General features: G+C 36.8%; 3 protein-coding genes across 5 annotated transcripts in view; 2 read left to right on the top strand and 1 right to left on the bottom strand.

The window, feature by feature from the left end:
- Positions 1–2,882: 2,882 nt before the first annotated feature.
- Positions 2,883–6,161, bottom strand: LOC127793611 (protein MEI2-like 6). Its single transcript, XM_052324388.1, has 4 exons — positions 5,611–6,161; positions 5,088–5,198; positions 4,423–4,564; positions 2,883–2,888 (listed from the first exon to the last, which is right to left on the bottom strand). The coding sequence occupies exons 1-4, from the start codon at positions 6,159–6,161 to the stop codon at positions 2,883–2,885; spliced, it is 810 nt and encodes a 269-aa protein (XP_052180348.1).
- A 1,429-nt stretch (positions 6,162–7,590) lies between these two features.
- Positions 7,591–18,401, top strand: LOC127799100 (uncharacterized). Of its 3 annotated transcripts, none has more exons than XM_052332843.1 (11): positions 7,591–7,758; positions 8,017–8,108; positions 10,861–10,966; positions 11,718–11,816; positions 11,917–11,982; positions 12,109–12,225; positions 12,610–12,680; positions 15,322–15,423; positions 16,791–16,840; positions 17,695–17,816; positions 17,896–18,401. In XM_052332843.1, exons 1-11 carry the CDS (start codon positions 7,693–7,695, stop codon positions 17,995–17,997), a joined length of 993 nt encoding a protein of 330 aa, XP_052188803.1. In that variant the 5' UTR covers positions 7,591–7,692; the 3' UTR covers positions 17,998–18,401. The 3 variants fall into 3 exon arrangements, with proteins under 3 accessions (XP_052188803.1, XP_052188797.1, XP_052188811.1); XM_052332837.1 differs by having other exon boundaries at positions 12,610–12,684; positions 15,322–15,424; positions 16,793–16,840; XM_052332851.1 differs by lacking the exon at positions 11,718–11,816 and having other exon boundaries at positions 12,610–12,684; positions 15,322–15,424; positions 16,793–16,840.
- A 5,128-nt stretch (positions 18,402–23,529) lies between these two features.
- The window catches only part of LOC127799092 (coatomer subunit alpha-1), a 6,791-nt gene continuing 3,986 nt past the window's right edge, over positions 23,530–26,334 (top strand). Inside the window, exons 1-3 of the mRNA XM_052332825.1 lie at positions 23,530–23,699; positions 23,859–24,094; positions 25,968–26,334. The exon at positions 25,968–26,334 is cut by the window's right edge and continues 128 nt beyond it. Coding sequence (XP_052188785.1) covers positions 23,887–24,094; positions 25,968–26,334 — 575 coding nt within the window. The 5' untranslated portion in view covers positions 23,530–23,699; positions 23,859–23,886. The remainder of the gene's footprint in view (positions 23,700–23,858; positions 24,095–25,967) is intronic.

Raw genomic sequence — 26,334 nt, 5'->3', positions numbered from 1 at the left:
CGTACCGGATGGTGGAATCCCTAAGTCCGGGGGCATATCGACTAGAAGACATGGAAGGCAAGCCCCTGAAACATACTTGGAATGTGCAGAACTTAAGGAAGTTTTATCAATGAGTAGGGGAATTCCCTGAATCTCTTTGTACTCTTTTTCTTTACGACTAATGGCAAGGCTTCTCTTCATCTAATAGCAATTGTCCAAAGGATCATACTTCGTCGAAGAAAAATCTAAGGGTCACGAGCCCTAGGCCGTTCTCAAAAGAGGGCTAAGGGCCATGAAAAAAAAAAACTCTAGCTAACACTCTCCTTCGCGTGGGAGTGGCTAAAAACCAAGGGTCACGAGCCCTAGGCCGTTCTCAAAAGAGGACTAAGGGCCATGAAAAAAAAAAAACTCTAGCTAACACCCTCCTTCGCGTGGGAGTGGCTAAAAACCAAGGGTCACGAGCCCTAGGCCGTTCTCAAAAGAGGACTAAGGGCCATGGAAAAAACTCTAGCTAACACCCTCATTCGCGTAGGAGTGGCTAAAACCCAAGGGTCACGAGCCCTAGGCCATCCTCAAAAGTGGATTAAGGGCCATGGAAAAACTCTGGCTAACACCCTCCTTCGCGTGGGAGTCGCTAGAATCCAAGGGTCACGAGCCCTAGGCTGTCCCCAACGGTGGACTAATGGCCAAGGAAAAATTACAACACAACACCCCCCTGATTGTTGACCTAGGGAGAACCAAGAGTCAAATTCACCCTCGTCAACTATGGAAGGGATCGAGGCTCAACTAGTCTCAAGTCCATATGTTCGCAAGCAAAAGATGAACAGTCAAAGTGAAGCACTGTATAAAAACGGGAGGATCCAACACATGATAATAGGGGAAGTACAAAAAGGCCCTAGCTAGAAAAAAAAAAGAGAAGAAGAGCTCAAGCATCAGGAGGCGCATCACCATCGTCAGCCATCTCCGAGTCCTCCATCCCGGCCACAATCTCCGCAACAGACCGAACAGTGGACATGTCCAAGTCTGGATGAGCTCGTAATACCTCTGTCTCATGAGCTTGGAATCCCTTTGTCCAAGCGTCCTGCAGGTTCTTCTGGAGGAACTCCTCTACCTTAGGAAGCTTGATGGGCTCGGCATACTTGCGCTCGTATTGGCGAATGACTGAGTTCGCCTGAGATAGCTTGGAGCTCGTCCGAGATAGCTCTGCCTCTAGCCCCTGAATACGTAGGTCTGAAGCCTGCCGCTGGGAGGACAACTCATCCAAGTTCTTCCTATGGCTCTCCAGTAACTCGTCCCTCTCCTGCAGCTGGGTGTCTAGTTCCAAGGTCTTCTTGGAAGCTTGAGAGAAACGTCCGGAAAAGTCCGAAACGAGTGTGACCACCTGCAATAGGCAAGGCAAGTAAGGACAACATAGATGAGACTGGAGGATGTTGATAAAGTATAGATGATTACTTGGGCCAGATACTTGCACAATGTGGCTTCTATGGCCTCCGAGGACTGCTCGGCCAACACCTGACGATCGGCGGGAGTGGCAAAGTGGTGAATCATACGTCTGGCCACCTGAGTGTTCCGGCTGAGATCGCTTGCCTTCACTCCCCAATCGGGAACATGGTCTGGACTATGGGGAGGAGACTCCGGGGCTGGCATGAGCTCTCTCGGAGGATGGGAAGTCCTCTTCCTTTTAGCACGACTAGGCTCTCCTTCCTCAGCAGGAGGAGCATTCAAGGTAGCCTTTCCCCCCGTAAGAGCTGGGGCGCCATCGTCCTCCACGGGTCTCCGTTTGTTCTTCCCCCAGATGAAAGCTGTGCTCACCATTTCAGCTGCAAATGTGCAAACAAGATATTAAGGGCAAGAAAAGCGAGTTAGAAAAGTATGAAAATAGTGGGAAAATGACTACCCAAAGTGACATCAGGCTCGAAGCAAGTGTGAGTGGATAAACCCCCCAGGTACAAGGTGCGATCACATATCAGGATTCGAGCGCTGATAGGGTTCAGCTCTCTCAAAATCTGAATATTGTGAAGCTCGTCCTGCGTGATCTTGCGACTACGGACCTTTGAGGGCTGGAAAGCCCACTCAACTGGCACCCCGAAGCTGACCCCCCGGTCTTTCAAGCCAGCAAAGAAAAATCTACTCTTCCATCGTTTTACCGATGTGGGGTTATCGACTACGAACTGACGCTGGTTGAGGGGGGAAAAGGCAAATCGAGGTTCAGTTTTGCTAATGGAAATTACTTTGAACATCCTAAAGAAAAGTTGAGCAGTGGGCTCAATGTCCCGAGCTCGACAGCAGAGAATGAAGGTAGATAGGCACCTCCAGCCATTGGGAGTCAACTGAGAAGGGCATAACCCCACGATAGCGAACACCTCAACTACAGGAGTCGCGAGAGGAAATCTAAGGCCGGCAGCCAAGGCCTGCTCGTAGACGGTGATACAGCCATAGGGGGCCTGGTGAGCTTTCAGACCTCGGGGTTCACTATACCAATACTCATCATGAATGAGACGGTATTTTCGGAGGAGGGGAAACAACTCCCTCTCGGTTATGGTAGAATGGTCCGTGGTTAGATCCTCGGGTAAGCTTCCTAAGTTGGGATCACTACTAACATGAGACTCTGAAGTGGGATGGGGTGAAACTCTTTCAGGCCTCCTAAGTTTCCCAGGCCTACGAAGGGGGCCGTGAGGGGGGCTGGATAACTCGGTGTGTGATTCCTCACTACTTGAGCTGGTACTAGAGTTCTCAGAATCGGAGGAAGAAGAAGAAGAAGACATGCTAAAAGACGAGCAGAAGTAGTTAAGAGAAGGTCACTGACCAGGAGAGTAAAGGCCGGGGTCAAGAAAAAACAACCACGACTGGGCTAGAGCCTCGGAGAGCTCAGTAGGCGCGATTTAGCTTGGGAAAACCTCGAGTCACGCCTGCAAAAAAAAAAAAAAAAGATGAGCTAAGGAAACAGGTTAGTAAAGTTGCCTTGTTTTAAAGATCGTTTTGTTATTATTAACAAAGGAAAAGATCCAAGGACACCCCTAACATATATATATTATATATGTAAATATATATATATTAAAAAAAAAAAAAAAAAAGGAAAAGTCTCAAGGGTCGGCCATGGCCGACCCAAGGACACCCTTAACATATATATATATTATATATGTATATATATATATTAAAAAAAAAAAAAGGAAATTTGCAAGAGGAGAGCAGGAGGGGGGCGGCCATGGCCGAGCTCGGCCATGGCCGATTCGGCCAGGGCCGAACCCCCCTGCCCTGGCCGACCTCGGCCAGGCCGAACCAAGTGCTCGGCCGTGGCCGAGGGGCTCGGCCTCGCCGAGATCTGGCGAGGCCGAGCATGGTCGAGCCAGAGCTCGGCCATGGCCGAGCGCGGCCGACCTCGGCCTCGGCCGAGGTCGGGCCAGGCCAGGCCGACCTCGGCCATGGCCGAGACGGCCTGGCCAGGTCTACCTCGGCCAAGCAGAGGCGCCTGGCCGAGGGAAAATCCAATCCCTAAAAAAAAAAAAAAAAAAAAAAAAAAAGCAAAAAAATCAAAGGGAATAAATAACAAATAAGAAAAAATAAAAGCAAAGGAGGATGAGAAAGACTAACCTCAAGGAGATGAATGCTTGTCTTTAAATAATAAGTGTGGGGTAGGGCCTTAGGGCTTATATAGAGGGGCCCCAAAGCAAGAAAAATTCAAAATGACAATGTTTCACTCCAAGCGAATTCTTCCCTCCAAACCAAAACTTATTCCTATAATTCCAGGGTAGTAAATGAGGTTTTTAAGCACTAATCTCAACTTTAAAAACACTCTCGTGCGCCTTGGTAAAAATCAACAGTCAGGCAACCTACTCCTTGACCCAGCATGGTTTTCAGCTCGGCCCAAGAAGTGGGGGGCAAGTGATGCGGCATCAACTGAAATTACTAGAATACCCCTACGCGCTGATAGTCTCACCTGCCACGCGGATCACCCGAGAGACCGACACGTGGCAAGTCAACACTCCGGAGCGGAGCCCGGGAAATCCGGGCCGAACCGCAAGACCCGTTCCAACTTGACCGGGATTCTCGGGGGTCGTGCCCGCTCATCTCGGGTACCCCAAAACGATTTCGCCTATAAAAGACAAGGACTCTCGCCAGGTATATACAAGCTCCACAGCTCTCTCATTTACTACTACTTGCTTTATTCTACTGATTTGAGCGTCGGAGTCCACTTCGGGGGATCCAAGCCCCGGCCCTCCATTGTCTTGCAGGTCCTACACCCGAGGTCCGACATCCCCAAGTCCGAGGTTCCGTTCCCGAGGTCCAGTCGCGGAGGTGGCACGTGGTGGTCGGTCCCAAAAACCATCATCAGAAATAAAATGTAATATTTTGTTAAATACAAATTTATGGGTTCAGTACTATATATATTTTTTTTAATTCCTTCCAAAATTATATTATTTAAAAAGTTAATCTTTAATTCACCTGGATAATAGCCCAGCCAATTTCGCGTATCTTGGTTGATCGGACGCCATCCCAGCGTCTGTGATTACAAGCTTGGTAGAATTTCCAAACTCCAGTGGGGTCTGTGAAGTTAACAAACGCGTAGCCTTTGTTTTTGCAACTCCTGCACAGTGCACAGTACACATTCACTTTAATTAATTAATTATGCCTAAAATCTTCACATTAAATTGCATGCCTTTTTAATCGTTGTATATTTAAGGCTATTGAGGTATTAAATATACATTGCTTTAAAATAATGTATATTTATTTATTATTGTTGTTTTTGAGACTAAATATTTTTTATTAGTTTGTGTTAAAATAATAAATATATATTTATTATAATAAACAAAATGTTTAGTCTAAAACCGATATATAAAATAAATAATTGCAAAATTATTTAAAAAAAAAGGAAACCACAGCACTATCATATGCCCTTAAATACATATTATATGAAAAAGATATTTTTGAAAAAAGTGCATTTATAACCCTAAAATAATTTTATTAATTACTATATATCAACCTATATAAGTGTTTTTAATGTAAAAAATAAAGTACAATAAATAAATGTCCTTATCTCGAAACAAAGCATTACTCATATTTAGATATATTATAAAATATAACATAATAATTTTGTTGTAAAAACATACCAGAAATCAAGCGGCAGATACACGAAGTCGTAGGCCGAAGCCGCGCCATCCCCGGCCTTTTGATTCTCCGCCATGCAATGCTTGTCCAGAAACTCCAACAGCATGTTCCGACTGTAACATATTAAAATGTTTTCCAAAACTATTATTAGAGCCAGATTAACACACACATATATATATAGAGAGAGAGAGAGAGAGATCAGAACAGAAGAACGAGATAGATGATTGGAGGTGGCATGGCAAAGTTAATGACAAGTCCCCATGCATTTAAATGTTCTTAATTCCCCTCTCGTGCAGAATTCCCCAATCTTTCCTTTTTCCATATTTTGTGGGTTGCTTTCCTTGTCAACCCGAAATTAATTGTTTTGGTGCCAATATATAAATTAGATACCCACATGCCCAAAAAAGAAAGAAAAAAACCAACTCTTTTTTTTTATACGAATTTGTGACGTGAAATGAGGATTTTGGGAACGAGAAATTAATTGGAATGGTGAGATCAATTAGCTAGCTAGCAAGAGCAACGTACTCCATTTGTGGTGGAATGTTCTTGATCATCACTGTCGTTTTCGCATCACTACTACCAACGGCCAAAATCTGGTGTTTATTAAGGGAAGCACTAGTTTCAGGTTCCTCACCACGCCCCGGCTCCTTGGGTTTCCAAGTTACTTTGATCATTTTCCTGCAGCCGGGCGGGAGCTCTTCATCATTTCTACCGGGGCCTTCTCTCTGAGGAAGACCGTCTCCGTCGGAAGCTCTAGGCGATCTCGGTACAACTCTACCGGTAACCCTTCCGGGTGCTGGTACCGCCTGCAGTTCTCTCCCCTCCTCCACCTCCGCCGGCGGTGCTGTTGGTGGAGGCTCGATCGCCATGGAAACCGGTACCTGGAGGTAGTAGCCGGTGGCAGAGTAGTTGGACGGGCAGAGAGATGGAATTACCTGATGAACCTCCGGAGGGTACAGTTCATGCACAGTAGCATTGAGAAGCGGAGGAAGATAGCCGTAATAGGCTGTCTCACGCGATAAAGGCAAAAACACTGGTGTTTGTGGGTTCACGCTTTGTTGACGTCGAGCGTCCATTGAGCGCGGCAAATTTGCTAGAGAGAGAGAGGGAGGGAGAGAGAGAGATGGTCTAGACGACTAGGAAAAAGATGGTAATTTATACCCAGATGATCAGATATCAGGCGATATATAATGTAATTAATAAGTAAGATTCAGTATTAAGATAAATTTATATATTTTAGTTGATTAAATTATGGTAATTTATCAGTCGTCATTTGGTCTAAGCAGATAGGCATGGACTTCGGGACTTGAATGGCGTCCTATGTTGCACGGAAACGGAAATGGAAAACATTTTTAATAGGAAACGGAAACGTGAAAACATACGTTTTTCTAAAAAAATAGGCATAAATAAAGTCCGAAACGAGAATATGAAACGTTTTCGAAATATTTCAAAAACTGAAAAATAGCACCTATAAGGTATTTTCGTGCAACATAAAATTGGCGTCCACCTCGCCGATGGCTCAATCTTTCTGGTGGATTATCATCAGCGAGTTTTTTTTGGAAATATATTACTGCTTCTCTATCCCAAAATATTACACAATATTACAATAATACTATCATTATTATTTGGATGGAAATTACTTTTTATGGTGATTAATATTACACAAAAAAAAAAAAATATTATTGACATGTTTAAATGCATACAAATATTATTCACTAAAAAAACAGTGATGTTATATTATGTTATGTTATTAATTTATATATTGAAATAGTGTGACAATAATTTAACATATTACATAATATTTAAACGTTATCTTTTTTCTGAAAGCAGAAAGTTTCCGAATTCTTTGTAACTTACACATGTAGTTTCCCAATTTGTTTCGGAGATGCAGTATGTTCCCAAAAATCTCTGCTTTTTTAATTAATTAATTTAAAAATTAGAGTGGTAGATATTAATTGAGTTTAAAGTTGGAGCAAGCATCTAATTAATAATTATTTAAGTAATTTTTCATTATAATTAAGTTTTAATAATCCATAAATAATTTATAAATAAAGCTGTATATAGTTAAATTTGAAGTAATTTTTATTTGTTTCTGAAAATATATATTTTGTTTTTTTCCATGATTTAATATTTTTTTTTTTCAGACAATGCCTTAATTATTTTTGACATGTAACAATATAGTTTTGAACTACATTAATTGTTAGTTTATAACTCAAGTCATCTATATCCTTTGTATTATTTGTGGATTTGAAAAATAAATAAATTGTGTAAAATAATTTAATTTGAAAAATACTACTCAAACTGCCCATTCCCATGTTTACCAATTTTTTTAATTTTTTTTTGTTTCTTAGAAAATAAAATACAAAATCAAACTGTTAAATTGAATTAAATAAAAAAAATGAACAGTAGAAAAGAAAATAGAGGGCCTAAATTTGAGAAATCCAACAACACTGCGCATTTGACCCCGCCCGAAAGCGGATTCAGATCCGAAAGTAGGGTCGGGCAGACGAAGGGTGGAGAGAGAGGCAATTGGCAAAGCAAATAAAAGAGAAAATTCGAGCATTATCAGTATCCAGGAGTTCTGTGACCGCTCCCGCCACTGCGAAAATGCCGCTGCTCTTCGCCGCCGCTCCTCTCCCGCCGTTATTCTCTCTCTCCTACTTTCACCACTCGGTACTCTCTCTCTCTCTCCCTCCCTCCCTCCAGATGCATTCAAATATATGCAGTTTTCTTTTTCTGACTTTTATTTCTATCTCGGAAGAATCAATTCAACGGAGTTCCTTGATGCAAGGAGTGGAATTTCGTTATGCCTTGAGGAACATAAATTTTAGAGTACTCTGGTTATGCTATTGGTGACGAAAATGCGCGGAGATTGAGTTATTGCGACGTTAATTTCATTTGCTTGTTTTCGTTTTCGGCTCTGGAATTCAGGCTTCTTTGCGCCGGCGATGGAATACTGCTGGAGTCAGTACCACGAAGCTCACTCTGTTTTCTGCAATGGATCTCAAGGAATTGCAAAAGAGGTACGAGTTGTGTATCGGTAAATGTGTAAATTAATATATACATATACGATTGCACACGTGAAGTATATGTAATTATGCCAGGCTTAGTTACTACAACAATGATATCACAAGCCTTAATCCGGCTAGGCGAAGCATGTTGGCTGGTCATTATTTCGAGATAATGAAAATGTGGAATCGACATTAACACGGCCAAAACTAATTTGATGACATATAATTCACTAAATAACCGATCATCAACACTAATGGAATTACAATAGCCATGTAGTTGTATTGAATCTTGATCTAACTCATACTATCTACTTAACTTTGGAAGCTTTCTAAATGTTGTAAGCCAGAGTGTTCTTAAATTCTGATGAAAAGTGAAAAGAAAAATGTTCCCCACTGATTTTTTGGAGGATCATTGTGGAAGTACAAGTCTGACTATAAACGTGTAATATGATATATGACATAAGTGTTTATCCTTTATGCAATATATAAATGCAGTTGTATTTATCTCAGGTGGCCCTATGCACAATAAGAACGTCTCTAGGTAGGTTTGCAAACTTCTAACCCTCCCAAAACCTTCCAATGGCCTGAGATTTTTATGGTGGGTTTCCTTATATGGAGGCCCCATATGGCTCTTATCTATGTTTTCGTGTTGACGCAACTATTATTTTTTTTAGTTGAGTTAATTTGCATCTGAAAAGGATAAGTTTTATTTGCATGTCTGAATGGCCATGGTTTTTGCTTGATATACACCTCATGCCTGGTGATTTGAGTTATTTTTTGATTTCAGGAACTCGGTATTCTAGCAGATATCAAGATTCATGTTAGTAGTTATTCTACATTGAAAGTGGTTAAGCCACAGCTGGTTGGACTTTGAAGTTCATATTGATAGCTATAAATTAGAAAAACAGCTATGCATCTTGAAGTTAGAGAAGGCATTTAAGACTAGACAAGAGAAAGTTGTATGGTTATTTATTTGCTGCAAAACTTGGAGTGGTTTGAGCCGATTAGATGCATTGTGGGCCAAAGATAGGAAGGTCATCATAAGCATGTAAAGTTGAAAACTATGATGCTAATTCATTAGGGCTTTTAGTATTTATCATGAGGATATCTTTAAAATGGAGCTTCTTTTCCTAGGTTTTCCTTATTGGAGTTTATGCCATCTATTAATGGTGCTTTAGCTGTCAAAATAATTGACTACATGGTCATGCAATAAAAACAACTGAAGAAAACCACATTAAGTCATTCTCTATCTATTCTCTTTAATTAGTTTAAGTCAAAGTGGAATAAGATTTTCTTGTTAAATTCTGTAATACAGGTGATTATAATTTATTTTTTCTGTTCTCATACTTGGATTCCCACTGCCAAGACCTCCCCTTTCTTGTTGGAAGGTCCCTGTGGCCTGTAAATATGGGGGAATCTTGGCAGTCATTTTATTACTTTACCCATAATAAATCTTTTAAGGCTAGTCATTATTTTTATTTGTAAGAAAAAAAAAGTGTTTATGGTTGACTAGTAAAAAATTCAAATAAAAGAGTAAATTATATTGTTAACTATAGGTTTTAGGTTTTTTCATAAGCAACCGCGAATAAGGTATTTTATCCTTTTTATTTTAGATAGCTAGAAATATAGTTTTTGTTGATGACTAATAACTAATTAATGTTAATCAAGACTCTCTTTTCTCTAAGCATTAAAAAGAATTACTTGTAATCAATTACTATCGGTATGTACAAAAACTCTCTACATCCTACATATGGATACTTTCTTTGAGTTAATTCTTGTAACTTTATAATGCAAGTACTTTTATTAATTTCATTTCTTATTGGCATTAATGATTGTAAACTTGTTTCTATAATGTTGCTTAGGCTATTACATATTCTCTACATGAATAAAGGGTGTTCCTAGGGCATGAGGCTTTCTGCTTTATGAGGATTGGGAGAGGGTTGTACCTGTACAAACTTTTTCCCTTGCTTTTTGCAAGGGTTGTGTTCTTCTACATGAATTAATGATTATGCTACATATTCATAATTGCATATCTATTTTTATTTGAATTACAATTAATCTGCAGAGGATTTCATGCATAAACCACTGAAGTTCTTTTCACTTTATAACATAAGGTTTTGAAGAAAGCATGATGACTTACTATTAAACAAAGAGGTTTTCTATAAGAAAAATAAATAGTTTAAGAGAAAAACCTTAGAGCAGTGAAAAGACCATTTGAATAGTTTTCTGTTTGAAATTTGAAGTGGAAATATGGGCTAGATGCATTACTGTTTACATGATTGTAAGTACATGATCTCTAGATTGTGCTATGTGTTGATAGTTAAATTAGCGAAATCTGGTGGACTTGAAAGACAATGAGTTGCTTTTCTTTTTGTGGCTATTTTTGAACCCTTTTAGATTTATTGCAGAATACAAAATTTTGATAGACAAAATTCTCCAATCTTTTTGAATGATAAATTAACCTTTTTTGTAGATATACAGTGACATGACTGACCCAACTCATGCCAAGTAATAAGAAGCCATGAGGAACATATACAACAGAACGCGATAAAAGACGAATTCAAATTAGCTAGGATACAAAGAAAAATATGAGTAGTGAGTGAAGGTATAAAGTAACTATAATATGGCGATAGATTAATACTGCACTTTTGTTTTTATTATAGTAGTATATTTTTCATGCTGAATTGAACCTTTCATCCCTATGATACTTTGTATATGATATGTAACTTGTGATAATAAATGGACTTTTTAACACAATAAACAGGCGGACTTTCATATGCGCAGTCAATCAAGGTGCTGAGGAATCATTTAAAAAAACTGTTGAGGTGGATAGGCTGATAGACACGTTGAGGGATGCAAATGCAAATGAAGTAAGTTCATAGTTCTTGGCCTTGTTTTTTCCATCAACTTAATGATTCTCTGTACATAAGCATTATCTCTAAACTTGGAAATCAAGTCCATGGTTCTATGTATGTGATATTACATCTGGAATTGGAATATTTCCTACCTGATATATTCTTTTATTCATATTATTGCTGCTTTGAATTTCATCTTGTGAATTTTAGCATCAATTGGGCTATGTCAAGATGATCACAGCAATTTGTTACAAGAATATTGGAACTGATAATTAGATCCTAAGAGCAAGTTATCCTCATCATATAGTTTTTCATTTTGGCTAGTTACCATATAGTTTTTCTATTGCACAAATTCTGGACAGTGGATAGAATTCTTCATTTCCATTTAGGATTTCATAGAAAAATTGCATGTCACATGATTTTGATGATTCATACTTGTTTTCTTTTGGTTTGTCCACAAATGTACTCTAAAGATAAAATGTAAAAGTAGATAATGATCATCTGCTATGGACTTTAGTCAAAATGGATCCATCTGTTTGAGGCCTCAAAGGTCAAACTTGATGTACTGCATGATCCTTTAGCTTATGCCATTTAGTCTGCAAAGATTTGGATAATAGAAAAGACATGCTGTTATGCAACATGTGGTTTTTTATATCCACTAAGATCAGATCCAATCACTTGAAACTGCATAATGCCTTCTTATTTGGATTTTGTGGTAAAATTAACTTTACTGAACTCTTTTTTCCTGTGGTTGATTTTTGAATAGCTTCAGAAGCTTGTTGTAGAAAATGTCCTTGCTTTCAATGAGGGCTTTTGGATACGACTTGCAGCTAGAACTGAGACTTGCAAATCTGAGGATGATAAAGCATGGTTTTCTATTTGATTGACTTTTAATTTTATTATATTTCTGATTTTGATCCCTGTTTTATTTATGGAATTCTGTGATAATATTTGTGTGTCTGCAGAAAGATTATGAAGAGCTGGCCTCATCTGTAATGGGCATAGTGGATCGCCTTGTTCATAAAACCAATGTACTCTCTCTCTCTGCAGAGCATTATTCGACAGCGATAATTAGATATGCATTCCCACAGCTAAATATTAATTTCTCATGCTATCTTTTGTTTGTTATCTTGTTAATAGTTCTCTCCTCCCTTCAGGAAAATATAGAGTCAGCTACTGATGTTCTGAAGGCAATTTTAAAACCAGTAGTCGATGAAGTGGAGGAGATGCTTTGGCCTCCCCGAGATCCTGAAGCTCTGATGCTTATGGAGAAAGTAGGGCTGTGTTTTTGTTGCCTCAGTATACAACATATATAACTACGTGTGCATTTTTGTACCTCATAATTGGAAAACACTTTCTCAGCATTATATACTGAACATAGTTTCTGTATTCAGTCAGTTTCTTTATTCAGTCTTTTACAATGATGTTTCTAGGGGCCAATTGGCTCATAAGGAGTTGATGACTTGTGTCTTTTTGTTTTACATGGTGGCCAAAACTATTGTCCTCAGGTCTTTTTTCTTCTCAGCGCAGTATTTCCTTATTTCTTTCTGCTGTGGAATTCCAGAAAGAGGATATCTGTCTCCAGAGAGGATTTTATGTTTGCAACCTTTCTTTTATTTTATTTTTGAGAAGTAATCTTTGCAACTGGATATTCTCAGGAAATAAAACGAAGGGAGCAGGAAGGGCAACTGGATGAAGGTTTTCTTTCAGAAGTTAATGCACAACTACGGCAAGTGAGATGTCTAATTTCTTTACACCTTCTTTCTTGGGCCTGATTGCGTAGTAGCATGAGATTACATTAAAAGAATATTGGGCAGTCCTACTTGGTAAGTGCAAACTGCAGCATTTAACTATTTGTTATAGGATGAAGTAAATAATTATGGCTGTTGAATTTTGGGAATTATGTTATACACAATTAGATCTTTGGTTTATGAGGGAGCTTCAATGCCTGCAACCGTTTAGGTAGCAATGCACAATGTGGCATATCACCTTAACAAAACTTTTGCAATTTAAATATATATATCTCTTAAGCAGTGACTATTAACTTAGAAAAACTGTTAGCATAATCGTGAAAGCTGCTGATATGCTTAGGAAAAAGTGCTGAACATCTACAAAATTCCTCTGATAGCTTACCTTTTTTTTTTGGTGGGGGGAGAAAATAAAATTAAATGCTGGTTTTAATTATCAACAATTATAGTGCAAGGAAAGAAGGAAAGCAAAACAAGAAACAAGCCAATGATATTCTTACAGGAAGCTGTTGGTTTCAATTGCAATGCCTCAAGCTTTGATTTCTTTACTTTCAGCTCCCATTGTCTCACTGTAGGTTACTTTTATTAATACCATAAATTGGTTCATATATGGGGGATGAACCTCCTTGTTGAATCAAATGAAAGTCTTTTGCCCAATGATGAAAGAAGTAAAATAAAAGAATTAAAACTATGCAGTAGTCCTGCTGCTGAATCATCCATGCATTAATATATACACTTTTTTTCTAGTAAGTAATAATATTTCTACTTTAGATAACTATAAATAGCAATTTATGCTGCTTTAAGGACCTTCTTTTTTTTTGAGAGTGCAAAATTTTCCTGGTGTTATTTGCAAATCTGAGGGGGAATAGAGTCTCCATGGAGTACTTGAGCAAACAAATGGAGCAAATGGCTTCTTTGTTTATTAGTATTTTTGTTTTAGTCTGTTCAGCAGAAAAATAATTTAATGGATCCACAGGTGCCTAATAGGAATGCAAGAATGCCACTACACAAGGTGTGGGTATCATTGCTCACCTTTGGAACTTGAGAGGCCTCTATATAGAGAAACCTAATCTTCTATTCGTCAATCTTGATGTGGGAGGTTATTTTTAGACTTATGTACAACTGTCAAAGTTTGATTTCTTAGAAGGATTAATTTTGATGGTCAGTATTTTAAAGTACATGGATGATTGAGACTGGGCTTTGACCCTTTATAATTGAGTCTAAAACAATTGAGACTTGTGGACACCCATAGATATTTGCTTCGTCATTAGATATTTAGCATGTCAAGAGTACATGCTCTAGTTAGGTTGATCTTTGAGCATTGTGTACAATGGAGAATTCCCTGAAACAATTTATTAGAAATCAGTAGTTCAGTTTGCCCCCAGTAATTGCAACAGATTTGAATGTTGCAAAAAGAAATTGATATGGTTCAGAGCTGGGAGAGAAAAATTGAAATGCTTTAAAATCATATGAGCATCCAGAGGTATCACTATTATAAGCTAATAGTGGTGAAATGATCTTAGGAAGAGTTGAGGTTTACCGACGCTGGGTTCTTTTCCAAAGAACTTCTATAATGATGCAAGTCCAACTACGTCTACTCAAAATCTTAAATTTTCAAAATAAAGAGACGATCTAACAGGTTGAAACTTCCCAAATTAATATGTAGGTCAGATCTTAAATCTAAACTGGTCAAGAAAACTGCAAAAATGAATTGTATGTGCTGTAAGACTAAGAGAATTGCCATTTATCAAATCCCACATGTTTGCTCCATGACCAAGATGGATGTGGAATTTCCTCCAGATTGCATAATGCATATTGCTTGCTGTAACAATTACGCTAGGAAGAGAATCATAAAAATCAAGCACCAAGCAGATTGCTCTCTAAGTTATTAGAACAACTTTTTGAGTTATATTGTATGCATTCACATCTTTTGTGCCACCAAATTCGTCAAGCAATTTGCATTGCCCTGAGGTTACATCACACATAACTTTACTCTGTTTTCTTCTTCTTCTTCCTGTTATGCATATTGCTTGCTGTAACAATTATGCTAGGAAGAGAATCATGAATATCAAGCACCAAGCAGATTGCTCTCTAAGTTATTAAAACAAATTTTTGAGTTATATCGTATGCATTCACATCTTTCGTGCCACCAAATTCGTCAAGTAATTTGCATTGCCCTGAGGTTACATCACACATGACTTTACTCTGTTTTCTTCTTCTTCTTCTTCTTCCTGTTATGCATATTGCTTGCTGTAACAATTATGCTAGGAAGAGAATCATGAATATCAAGCACCAAGCAGATTGCTCTCTAAGTTATTAGAACAAATTTTTGAGTTATATTGTATGCTTTCACATCTTTTGTGCCACCAAATTCGTCAAGCAATTTGCATTGCCCTGAGGTTACATCACACATAACTTTACTCTGTTTTCTTCTTCTTCTTCCTGTTATTTTTTTCTTCTTTTTTGTGGTTGTCAATATTCATCTATGTCTAGGTTTGGAATTTTCATTTGAATGGCTTTGTAATTTTTCCAACTGTTTCACATGCCCATTTATATCCTGTTCACTTTTAGATCTTTCTTATGAGTTATGATATTACTTTACCGTACTGTACTCATTTATAGGCAAAAGAAGATGAAGACAAGCCTGGACTTCAGGCTATGTTGCAAAAAGTCTTGCAACTATATGCTTCCAGAGTCCTCTCTAAGCGTAGCTATGCAAAAAAAGGTATGTTCATTAGCTCTTGCTAAATCAAATAGTCTTGCTATATAGAAGTCATCTTTTATTCACTCAATTCTATATGTTATCATCAAATGGTATGTGAATGCAGGAAAATAGTAGTTTTTTTAAATCTTTATTAGCACTGGAGAAATGCTAATACAGTAATACTACATTATGCAAATTGTGATTGATGCACTTGTAAGCATATTTATATCTGGTTTACTGCCCTAAATTTTTGCATTGTTAATGAAGTGAATCACATTCTGATATGAAGATTCCCTAGTCAACTTCTTCATTGTTTATGTAGTAAGACCAAATAATGTGTGCCTTTAACATGCCTTAAAGATGCAACATCCATGGAAGGTTTTTGTTGCACTTTGCATAATTACTTCATCCTCACATCCTTCATTAAGTCTGCAAACTAGATCTTTCAGATTGTGGTCTTGTAATTATTTATATTACATTTCTTAATCAAGAACGGTTAGCATACTTAAATGCTAACATTAAGAAATCATGTTTGTTGAGTTCCCACATCCTACATTGAATAATGTTTTGTGCATCACAATTTATCACTCCTTCATGCCAATGATACAAAATTCAGTCTGGATTTTGAATGTTGTGAGTTGTCAAGCTTAGGTTTAAATTCATTCTTCTTAAACATGTATGAATTTGAATTCTTGATTCAAGTTAAAAGATACAATGGTATCCAAATAAATCTAATCTTATGCGAAGAAAAGAAATAAGAATAAAGAGGGACAAGATGGAAAAGAGAAAACTCAAGAGATGATTTGTGAACGGATAACGTGAGAACAAAAACTATATTCTCTTTTAGCCCAATGTATTTGGATTTTCTCTTTGGGAGCCCTAGAAGGAAGGCGTGTAGCCTAGTGCCTTGATTTAATCAAGCATCAGCAGCTTTCAACTGTATCAAATTTGCCTGAAAATCTACAAAGTATGCCACTCCACCCAGATAGGAGTTATTTTTAGCTTATTGTGGTTCTTTCGTAACATCAAGGAGTGCTCAGGGGTAGAACATCCTTGTTCAATGCCCTTGGGAAGGGTTCCTCTCAATGGCAAGTGCCAGCACTTGCTTGGTGATGCTTACTGATGCACGCTAAAAAGATGGTACCGTTTCCAGTTAAGCAGGTATATGCCTTCTTAGCATGGTCTATGTAGGCTAGAGTGTCCTTCTTGAGGGAGTCTTCTTGATACATCGGCTCTTTGCTGTAAAGTGGCAGATTTAGAATTTTGAGACTGCATAAAAATATAAATATAAAAAAGAAACAAATCTTTTGTTTGGGCTTAAATTTCTATAGTGTTTTTCTTGTTATGCTTGATTACCTAAACGCCTGGTTCTTCCCTTCATTTCTGCAGGGAATGAGGTTCTAAAGGCCGAAGAGTTTCTTGAGACCTTAATTAAAGGTACCTGATATCTCTACTGTCCTACATTGCTTCGCCACCATCACTACCAAAAAAGAAAAAAAATCCAGTCCATTTGCTATAAAAGATGCAACTAATAGAAACTGTTTTATTGACTAAGGAACCCAAAAAAAAAAACTTTTTGAATTACTGCACATATTTGTCATTCATCCTATTTTGGTTCTATATTTTCTGTTACCTTTTTGTGAGAATGCTTGAATGAACTGGAAGTGTATCGTTATAAGTGAGTCCTATGCAACATGGAATCTGACATTGGTGCAAGGGCAAGGCCTCCCAAAAATATAGAAGAAAAGGTAGGCAGGCATCGGTATCTAGCTAAGGTACAGCTCGTTTGCCAAGATGACCTCATTTGACCTAAGATGCAGTATTCTATGGTTGTGCTATAATGTTTGTTTGGTAAAAGGCAAAGGTAAAGTAACCGTGTTTGTAAAAGTGTGCCTGAATAAGTTTCAATACGAAACATGGGCTAGGAAGTTTTGGGACTTGCTTTTCTTAACCTATGAAAGACTAGGAAACGTGGTATTTTAAATGTCTTGCTGACCTAAAAAGCACATGAAGGGATTTAGTTAAAACTTGAGGTTTTTCCCTCTGCTAAACGTAAGATTAGGTAAAGGATAAAAATGTTGATTAGCCACAAAAAAAAAAAAAAAAAGAAGAAGATTGAAAGGTTAAACTAAAATTGATATATCTCAAACAGTGGTTTCAATGCATGTGGCCTGAATTGTTCTAATTAAGCTTTAAAACGCTACTCAAGTTGGGGTTTAAACCTGACATTATTAAGCTTTAAATGTTAAACTAAAAATGTGTCATTAACAAGCATGATACAATGGTTGCAGCCCCTGAAGGAGAGTGGAATAGGCTTTTGATCAATGGCATGACTGTTGGTAAAGGGGAAATATCTCCAGAGGAAATCTATGCTGTTATTAAGAAACGAATCGAACGAACTTTGATCCGAACGGTAGGCTGATTTATAGAGATCTCAGTTCCATTTGGGTTCTAATAATTAAGATTCTCTAACATCTCTCTCTCTCTCTCAGGAGGGAGGTTCTTATGCACAGCGGGTTCTTATTGAATATCTAAAGGGCATTCAATCAAGAGCAGAGGATGTTGTCCAAGTACTTCAGGGTAAGCCACGTTAGCTTATTATCACAGAAGCTAGGAGACAGCAATTAGATGTAAATGTACATAACATCAAAGTTCCTCCATGTGATTTAAGAATTAGTCTCGGGGAAGGGGAACCTTGATTTGGGTAGAGTTCACTCCATTAACCAACCCAACCCCATTCAAGGAAGTCAGGGGGCCTGGGTATAAATGTTGGAAATCAAAATTTTATTGAATTCGTTCCTCTTCTTTTTTTTTTTTTTTTTTTTGGGGGGGGGGGGAAGGGGTGCGCTCAGGTTTTTTTATGTATTATTTAAACACGTTCCACTGGCCGGACTATTGTATTGTTATATTAGAAGTTAACAATATATGCTTACCTACTACCCCTCCCGGATTCTACTGTAAAATGGGCTTTGGGCAATGGTATATGCCATTTTGTTTTTGTTTTTTTACTTTTTGTTGGTTAAAATTCAACGATGCCCCACCAGTTCTTCATGCTCGTGTGGGAGTTATTGAATGACTGCCAGACTTTCTTAGTAGTCAATGACATCATATATATACATGTGCTTTGACGGTCTGGTCACTGTTTGAATGAGTTTTGCAGATATCAATGTCTCCTATAGATAGACCAGCTGCTCACTATAGTATTCCGTGTGTACACTATAGGCATGAGCCTAATTATCTTGACCAAGTTTCACTCTAGTGGCTCAAGGTTGTCTCAGACTTCACCTTATCTGTAGGTCCTAGATTTATGCTTGTATATCTGTGTATGTTCATATCGATTCAGTTCTGTTTATAGCTTGAATTTTCTTCCCAAACATTGTCATTGCAAAGGCTAGAGTGTGTGTGTATCTATTATGGAGCCGGCATCTACATACGTAGAGCCGAAATCGGATGTTTTGATGCCTTAGAACAAGTTTGACTGTAGCTGAAATTTTTGCCGGGTCGGGTGCCGGGCCACCTGCTTCACGAAAATTGAGTTGTTGTTTCTTTAGCACTCTCTCTTTATTTTTAGCTTTTTTGAGTTTTATGCGGTTTGCATAAAATCTAGGGAAATTCTATCGCGAACCCGAAAAATTACTCTTCATAACCCACGTCTTATCAAAATTTCTAATAATTTTAAAATACCTATTTTATCCCCCCCCACAGCCCACAGCCAACCTTCTTCTCCGATCACCTCTCATCACCGACCATCATCTCGCATCTCTCTTTCCCTCCTACATCATATACACACACAAACACATACATATATATATATATATATACAGAGCATGGCCGCAGCCATAACAGTCGTGGCCATGCAACTAGCAAGCTCACACACACACCCATATATATATATACACACACAGCAACTCAGCACACACACACACATATATATATACACATACTCACACACACAAAAGCATGGCCGCGGCCATGGTAGCCGCGGCCATAAAAACCTCCGCACCTCGCGGTGCGAAGGTTTTCAGCAACCCCGCACCGTGAGGTGCGGGGATTTCAGCAATCTCCGCACCTCGCGGTGCGGGAGTTTGCAACCCCCCCCGCACCGCGAGGTGCGGGGATTTTAACAATTCCCACACCTCGCGGTGCGGGAGTTTCAGCAACCCCCGCACCGCGAGGTGCGGGGATTTCAACAATTCCCGCACCTCGCGGTGCGGGAGTTTCAGCAACCCCCGCACCGCGAGGTGCGGGGATTGTTGAAATCCCCGACTGCTAGCAGTTGGGAAAGTCAGGTTTCCCCGACTGCCAACAGTTGGGAAAGCTAGGTTTTCCCGACTGCCAGCAGTCGGGAAGACTTTTTATATTTTTTTATTTTTATTTTAATTAAAATTTTTATTATAATAAAATAAAATTAAAAAATAATACAAATAAATAATTTTTAAATTTCTACATTTTAAGTAATTATAATTTAACTAATTTTAAATTTTAAATCATAGTGTTGAATTTTTAATACTTAAAAGAATTTAAAATTAATTAATTTATCTTATTAAATTACTTGAAGATACACATATCTAAAAATTTTATCATCATTTAAAATATATTTTTTTTATAATTACATATATTTAAAAAGAATATATTTTAAATGATGATAGGATTTTTAAATTTATCTTATTGAATTAGGTAAAGATATATATATATATTTAAATTTATCTTATTAAATTTTTTTAAGTATTAAAAATTCAACACTTAATTACAATGATTTAAAATTTAAAATTAGTTAATTTATAATTACTTAAAATACAGATATTTAGAATTTATTTATTTATATTATTTTATTATAATAAACAAATTTAATTTAAATAAAATAAATAAAATAAAATAAATTTAATTAAAATAAAACAAATTTAATCAAGCCTTCCCAGCAGTCGGGGAAGGCTTGATTCCCCGCATCGCGAGGTGCGGGGATTTTATAAATCCCCGCACCTCACGGTGCGGGAGTTGCTGAAACCCCCGCACCGCGAGGTGCGGGGATTTCAAAAACTCCTGCACCTCGCGGTGCGGGGATTGCAGAAACCCCCGCACCGCGAGGTGCGAGGGTTTCCATGGTCGCAGCTGTCATGGCTGCGGCCATGGAACTTGTATATATATAAGTGTGTGTGAGTGTGTATATATATATTTGTATAGGTGTGTGAGTGTATATGTGTGTGTGTGCGCTGGGTTGCATGGTCGCGGCTGCCATGGCCGCGGCTATGCTGTGTGTATATATATATATATATATAAGTGTGTGTGAGTGTGTATTTATATATTTAGGTGATGGCTGGGGATGAGAGGTGATCGGAGAAGAGAGTTTGCTATGGGTTGTGGGGGTAAAAGAGGTATATTAAAATTATTGAAAATTTTGATGGGACGTGGGTTTTAAAGAGTAAATTTTCGGGTTCTGAATAGAATTTCCCTAAAATCTATTCTGCTCGACCTCCCATATAGATGCTAAAGATATAGTATCAAAAGGGTAAGGTTTGACTGAACCAATCCCACTGTCTAAAGTGGTACTCAAAAAGAGTCAAAACCAGCCTCTAATTATGCTGAATATGACTGTACCATCTCTAAAAGCCTTACTTATCAACTGTGGTGCTATTTTATCAACTCTGTTAATGTTTCAACGTCAAATTTGTTAGTGCAAACTAATTTATATTATGGTCTGCTTGGTGCTATTTTGAATTTCTAACCTTACATCAAGTTTGTTAGGTTTAAGTTGGGTTACTCTGTAAGAATTTCCTATGCAGATAGGTGTTCTAAGATTTATGATATTTGAACTAACAAGTTACCTAATACAACTCTAATATTGTATTTGAGTTTGGAATTGACTGTAAATAGGATAAATAGTTTTAAATATTTGAGATGTTGAAGAATTACTAGAGAAGTTAAGATTCATTACAAGCTAAAATTACTTTTTAATCAATTAAAATTAGTTTTGTATAAGCAGTTTTTTTATAAAATAATTTTTATAACAGAAGAAATTAAACTTAAAACAACATTAATTAGGTAGTAAACACTTATTTTTCATTTTTCTATTCTTTGGGGGGTAAATTACCAAAAAAAAAAAAAAAAAACATTTGTTTTAATTTTAGACTTGATTTTTAATTTTATCAATTAGGTTATCAAGTTTTTACTTTTTTTTAATTTTATACTGTTATTAGTTACCGTTACATTTCATCCTTAATTATTGATATGACAAATTAAAATTAAAATGAAAATTGAAAGATGCATGTGGTTGCTATGCAAGTGACATGCATTTGGGAAGGAGGAAGAGGGGACATTTGTTTGGGTAGTCATGCATATTTTAATTAGAGTTAACGATAAAATAGTGTAATAGTAACTAATGACAATATAGAATTGAAACAAAATGTAAAGTTTAATAAATTAATTGATAAAATTAAAATTTTAATCTAAAATTAAAACGAAGATAAGAGTTGACATATTTTCTTATTTTGTAATTTACATTTTGTTTCAACTTCTTATACCAGTTGTTTGTAAAAAGATAAAAAGGGCCACAGATTCATGTGGTTAAACAATGACCTCTTTGAGGGTTATAATTACATGGTTTACAAATGGTGGCGGAGGTCTAGGAAAAAACGAAAAAAGTCATGGAGGGGTTTAGAAAGAAAAAAAAAAAAAAAAAAAAGTCACGGAGAGCACAATTACAAATTGACCCTCCGTGCAGTAGATTGGATTAGTAGATGATTGTAGGATAAATATAATGAAAAAAAAGGAGGAGTTATTTTATATATTATTTGGATGTTTTATAATATTAAATTTTTAATATAAATTTTATATTTTATATTTTAATGCATAGAGCAGAGAGTAAAATGGTAAAAAAAATATTTAATTAAAAAATATTCACATTTGATATTTTTACCGTACTCTCTTGAGAGCAAAAGGTGAAATTCTTCACCTTAAGAACCCCCGCAATTTAGCTCTAAATTTTTGTACGGGGTTAAATCACAAAATTCAGTTATGGAATTCGAACATGGGACCAAATTGACTATATATTGGTTAATCTATGATTTTTTAGGACCAACGAGTGTATAATCCCAACTGAAAGTCTATGCTCGAGAACATTTCTACCATACTCTCTTTTTCGAGAGTGTAGAATATTTTTTGAAAGAGAAGGAAAAAAAAAGATGGTTGAGTCCATACTCCAAAATTCTTGTAATATTTTAAAATATTTACAAAGGAAACAATCCTCTTTTTCTCTTTTTTTTTTTATAAATATTTTTATATGAGATTATCGTTTTTCCTGCCCTCTCCATGCCCTCCCTTTTCCATGCTCTCAATACAAATATGGCACTAGGAAAAATAAACAATATCTAAATGTAATTATATTTACTAAATTGCCATATGATTTGAACCTGGCCTTATGTAAAAAACTTTGCAATATTTTCTTAGTAGTACATTGTACTTTCTATTTTTCCTAATTTTTAGTCGAACAATACATCTTATTGATATTACTCTTGTTCTAAATATTAATATATATAGTTTTTTTCTTTTAAAGTTGTATGATTATTTCAAATATGATAACTATTTACATCCAAATATGAAATCAAATATTGAAATAATGAAAATTTACAGATCATAAAATAAAAATAAATGATATAAGTAATTTAGTTCATGTTAAATGCGTACAAAAAATAAAAAAAATTAAATATACATTTATTTAACCATTAATATCAAAGATTAATATTATTTAAAAGTCACAAGTTTAAATTTAATTAATTTTTATTTTTAAGTAATATACATAAAAATATTTTTGTTTCAAAAAATTTATAATATCAAAATATGATGTTACTATTTTTTAATTTTAATTTTATTTCTCATATCAAATATCCTAAAAAAAAATAAAAAATGAAGTGGCCCTCAAAATATAGGTCGAGGATCGAATGAGTAATATGGTAGTGTCAATTCAATAAATTATAAGTTCGATCTTCGCCTTGTACAATGATTAAAGGGTTAACATACGATCCATTCCTCTTTAGGTAAGAAATTAAGTAAAAAGTTAATTTGTTTATTTTATTAATTGGTAATAAAAAAAAGGAAAAAAAATCAATCCCCGTAACCCTCCCCCCTTCTCTCTCTAAATTAACGCAGGCGCTCGACGAGGCCAGATCTATGAGAGAACTATAAACCCTCTCTCTCTCTCTCTCTCTCTCTCTCCATATACACATATATACGCCGGTGGCGATTTTATGTATGTGCGTTAGCGTATCCAATCCGATCCATTGCTGTGCTTGCCAGATCTGCGGTAGCCATTCTGCTTCACCTTCTATAGCTATCCATCGATTCGAAGTCTTTGTTTTATAGATCTGTGATGAATTTGTCTATTTAGGTTTTCGTTTGTTGATTATTAAGCATAACTTGTGAGAATTGTGAAGGTTGTGATTCTGAGTGATTGTGTGTGCAGGGATTGGGGATTATTGCGGTTGGAGAAAATGTTAACGAAATTCGAGACGAAGAGTAATAGAGTGAAGGGGCTGAGTTTCCACACTAAGAGACCATGGATCCTCGCGAGTCTTCACAGCGGTGTTATCCAGCTTTGGGATTACAGGATGGGGACTCTCATTGACAGATTTGATGAGCATGATGGTCCTGTTCGCGGCGTCCACTTCCACAAATCTCAGCCACTCTTCGTTTCTGGAGGTATCGAATCGTATATGGCAATAAATGTAAACTTTTACTCCACGTGTAGTAGTTCTGTTTAAGTATTCGTTTTTGCTGTTTCAAAATTGTTGAAAGGCGGCCCTTCCAGTCAATTGGTCGTGATATCTGACAGATCTATGAATGAATGCTTTTTGGCAATTCTTTGATACCTAGATTTGACATCTGGTATCCAGGCAATGACGGTTAACCCCCAAATTCCATAATGTGAACTTTTAGAGTCTCTGATTCAGACCTCTTTGATCTGAATTTCTTCTCAAGTTCTACTCTTATGTTAGCAGATTTTGTGATTGAATTGTTATAATTCATTGCGAATTTTATATTGAGCAAGTCAAAGTATCAAGAGATTATTAAAAATTTCTTCCTATTGTTGAAAGATTTATTTCATCCTTATGTTGGATTCAATACTCATCAGGAGCAAAATCTCGCTATTAAAATTATCTCTTTGCTGTGTTTTTGTAGAATTGAGCCTTTTGTTCTTCTTTGTCCTTTTTTTTTTGTTGGGGTTGAGATTTTCATTTTTACTTGTTTATATTTTAATTTAGCTTAGAAGTTAAGAACAAACTTTATAGGTTCTAAGCATAAAAAGTGAACATTTTTTGAGGGACTAGGATACATTTCTCAGTGGGTGTTTTTCTTTTAGGTTTGGTTACTTAGTTTGGTCCCCTTTATTTAGATGCAAACTTCATGACAGGGAAGGTGACTGCTAATCTTTGTTTGACATCTTGCATGGTTATCTGGGTGTGGGTTAGGATGAGGCAAATGGGTTTAGTGCCCATTTAGTGATGGAACTTTGTTGTTTGCCCATTTTATGAGGACCTTTGTGGTAAAGGTTAAGTGGACTTCCTTGGAAGTTATTGTGGATAAATTTCCTTGCTTTCATTCTAAGCTTGGACAATCTAAGATGGCATGCTCATGTTGTTTTTAATTGTTATTTTTTTTGTAAAAAGGATGGAGAGTTGACAGATCATTTATTTTTACACTTTATAGTTTCTCGCGATATTTGGACTCTCTTCTTCTCTGTTAGGAAGGCATTGAACCATGGCACTTTAGCTATTAATTTCATGGGTATGTGAAGATAGGCTTTTCTTAATAGGAGGTAGGCCCAGGTTGCAGTCGTTTCCCTTTATATGTCATGCGGCATATATGGTGGGAAAGGACTTTGAGAGTTTTTGATGGGTTGAGAGTTAGTGTTTTTACATTAAGAAAACATTTCTCTGTTGGTGTCTTGGGGGGGATTTTTGTTTATATCTGGAACCTTTCTTTGGTTTTGTTGATAACCTTTTGCTATAAGTTGGTTTGTATATTTTGTTCAGGGTGTGTCCCTGCTGGGGCAGTTTGCTTATTAATACACTTTGTTTATGATGAAATGGTTAAAATTGTTAGGGACATTCTTCACAACAACAACATATCAAGCCTTAATCCCACTAGTTGGGATTGACTACATGCATTCTACCTTGCCAGTTATCTCTATCTATGGCTATTATCTTATGTAAGGCCTTTATAACTTTTTGTTGGGTCTTCTTCTACCTCTTTTACTAATGAATTGTTCCATTTCATCCACTTTTCTCAAAGGAGTCCATGCTGGTCTTCTTTTCACATGAACAAACAATTGTAATTGTGTCTTACTCATTTATCTTCAATAGGAGCCACTCTGATCTTATTATGAATGACCTCATTTCTAATTTTATCTTTTCTTGTATGGCTGCATAAGAGTCATTCCTTCTCATTCAAACAAAATGAGTGCTAGAATACCTTTTGAAATTAATTTCTTTTTTGTCAGTATAATATGATGGACATGTTGCTTAGAGTTTAAATGTGGAAATTGGTATCTTATATCATGTTGTTCATGCAGGAGATGATTACAAGATTAAAGTCTGGAACTACAAGTTGCATAGGTGTCTCTTTACTCTCCTTGGACACCTTGATTACATCCGTACTGTGCAGTTTCACCATGAATATCCTTGGATTGTGAGTGCAAGTGATGATCAGACTATTAGAATATGGAATTGGCAATCACGTACTTGTATCTCTGTTTTGACCGGCCACAATCACTATGTAATGTGTGCCTTATTCCACCCAAAGGAAGACCTTGTTGTGTCAGCTTCACTGGATCAGACTGTTCGTGTATGGGATATTGGAGCCCTGAGGAAGAAGACTGTATCTCCTGCTGATGATATGTTGCGGTTGAGTCAGATGAACACAGATCTTTTTGGTGGGGT

This window comes from Diospyros lotus, chromosome 1 (assembly GCF_014633365.1).
Source record: "Diospyros lotus cultivar Yz01 chromosome 1, ASM1463336v1, whole genome shotgun sequence".
NCBI classification, from domain to species: Eukaryota; Viridiplantae; Streptophyta; class Magnoliopsida; order Ericales; family Ebenaceae; genus Diospyros; species Diospyros lotus.
Note: the sequence above shows the minus strand (reverse complement) of the source record. Positions and strands in the feature narration are given on the sequence as shown.

Bases quoted from the DNA above. Each gene is read 5' to 3' on its own strand.
- LOC127793611 (XM_052324388.1), bottom strand. From the start codon at position 6,161: ATGGACGCTCGACGTCAACAAAGCGTGAACCCACAAACACCAGTGTTT. The intron at 5,199-5,610 runs GTACGTTGCTCT...AATATGTTACAG, and splicing joins AACATTCCACCACAAATGGA to TCGGAACATGCTGTTGGAGT. The intron at 4,565-5,087 runs GTATGTTTTTAC...TGCACTGTGCAG, and splicing joins TATCTGCCGCTTGATTTCTG to GAGTTGCAAAAACAAAGGCT.
- LOC127799100 (XM_052332837.1), top strand. From the start codon at position 7,693: ATGCCGCTGCTCTTCGCCGCCGCTCCTCTCCCGCCGTTATTCTCTCTC. The intron at 10,967-11,717 runs GTAAGTTCATAG...ATTTTTGAATAG, and splicing joins GGGATGCAAATGCAAATGAA to CTTCAGAAGCTTGTTGTAGA. The intron at 11,817-11,916 runs GCATGGTTTTCT...GTGTGTCTGCAG, and splicing joins GCAAATCTGAGGATGATAAA to AAAGATTATGAAGAGCTGGC.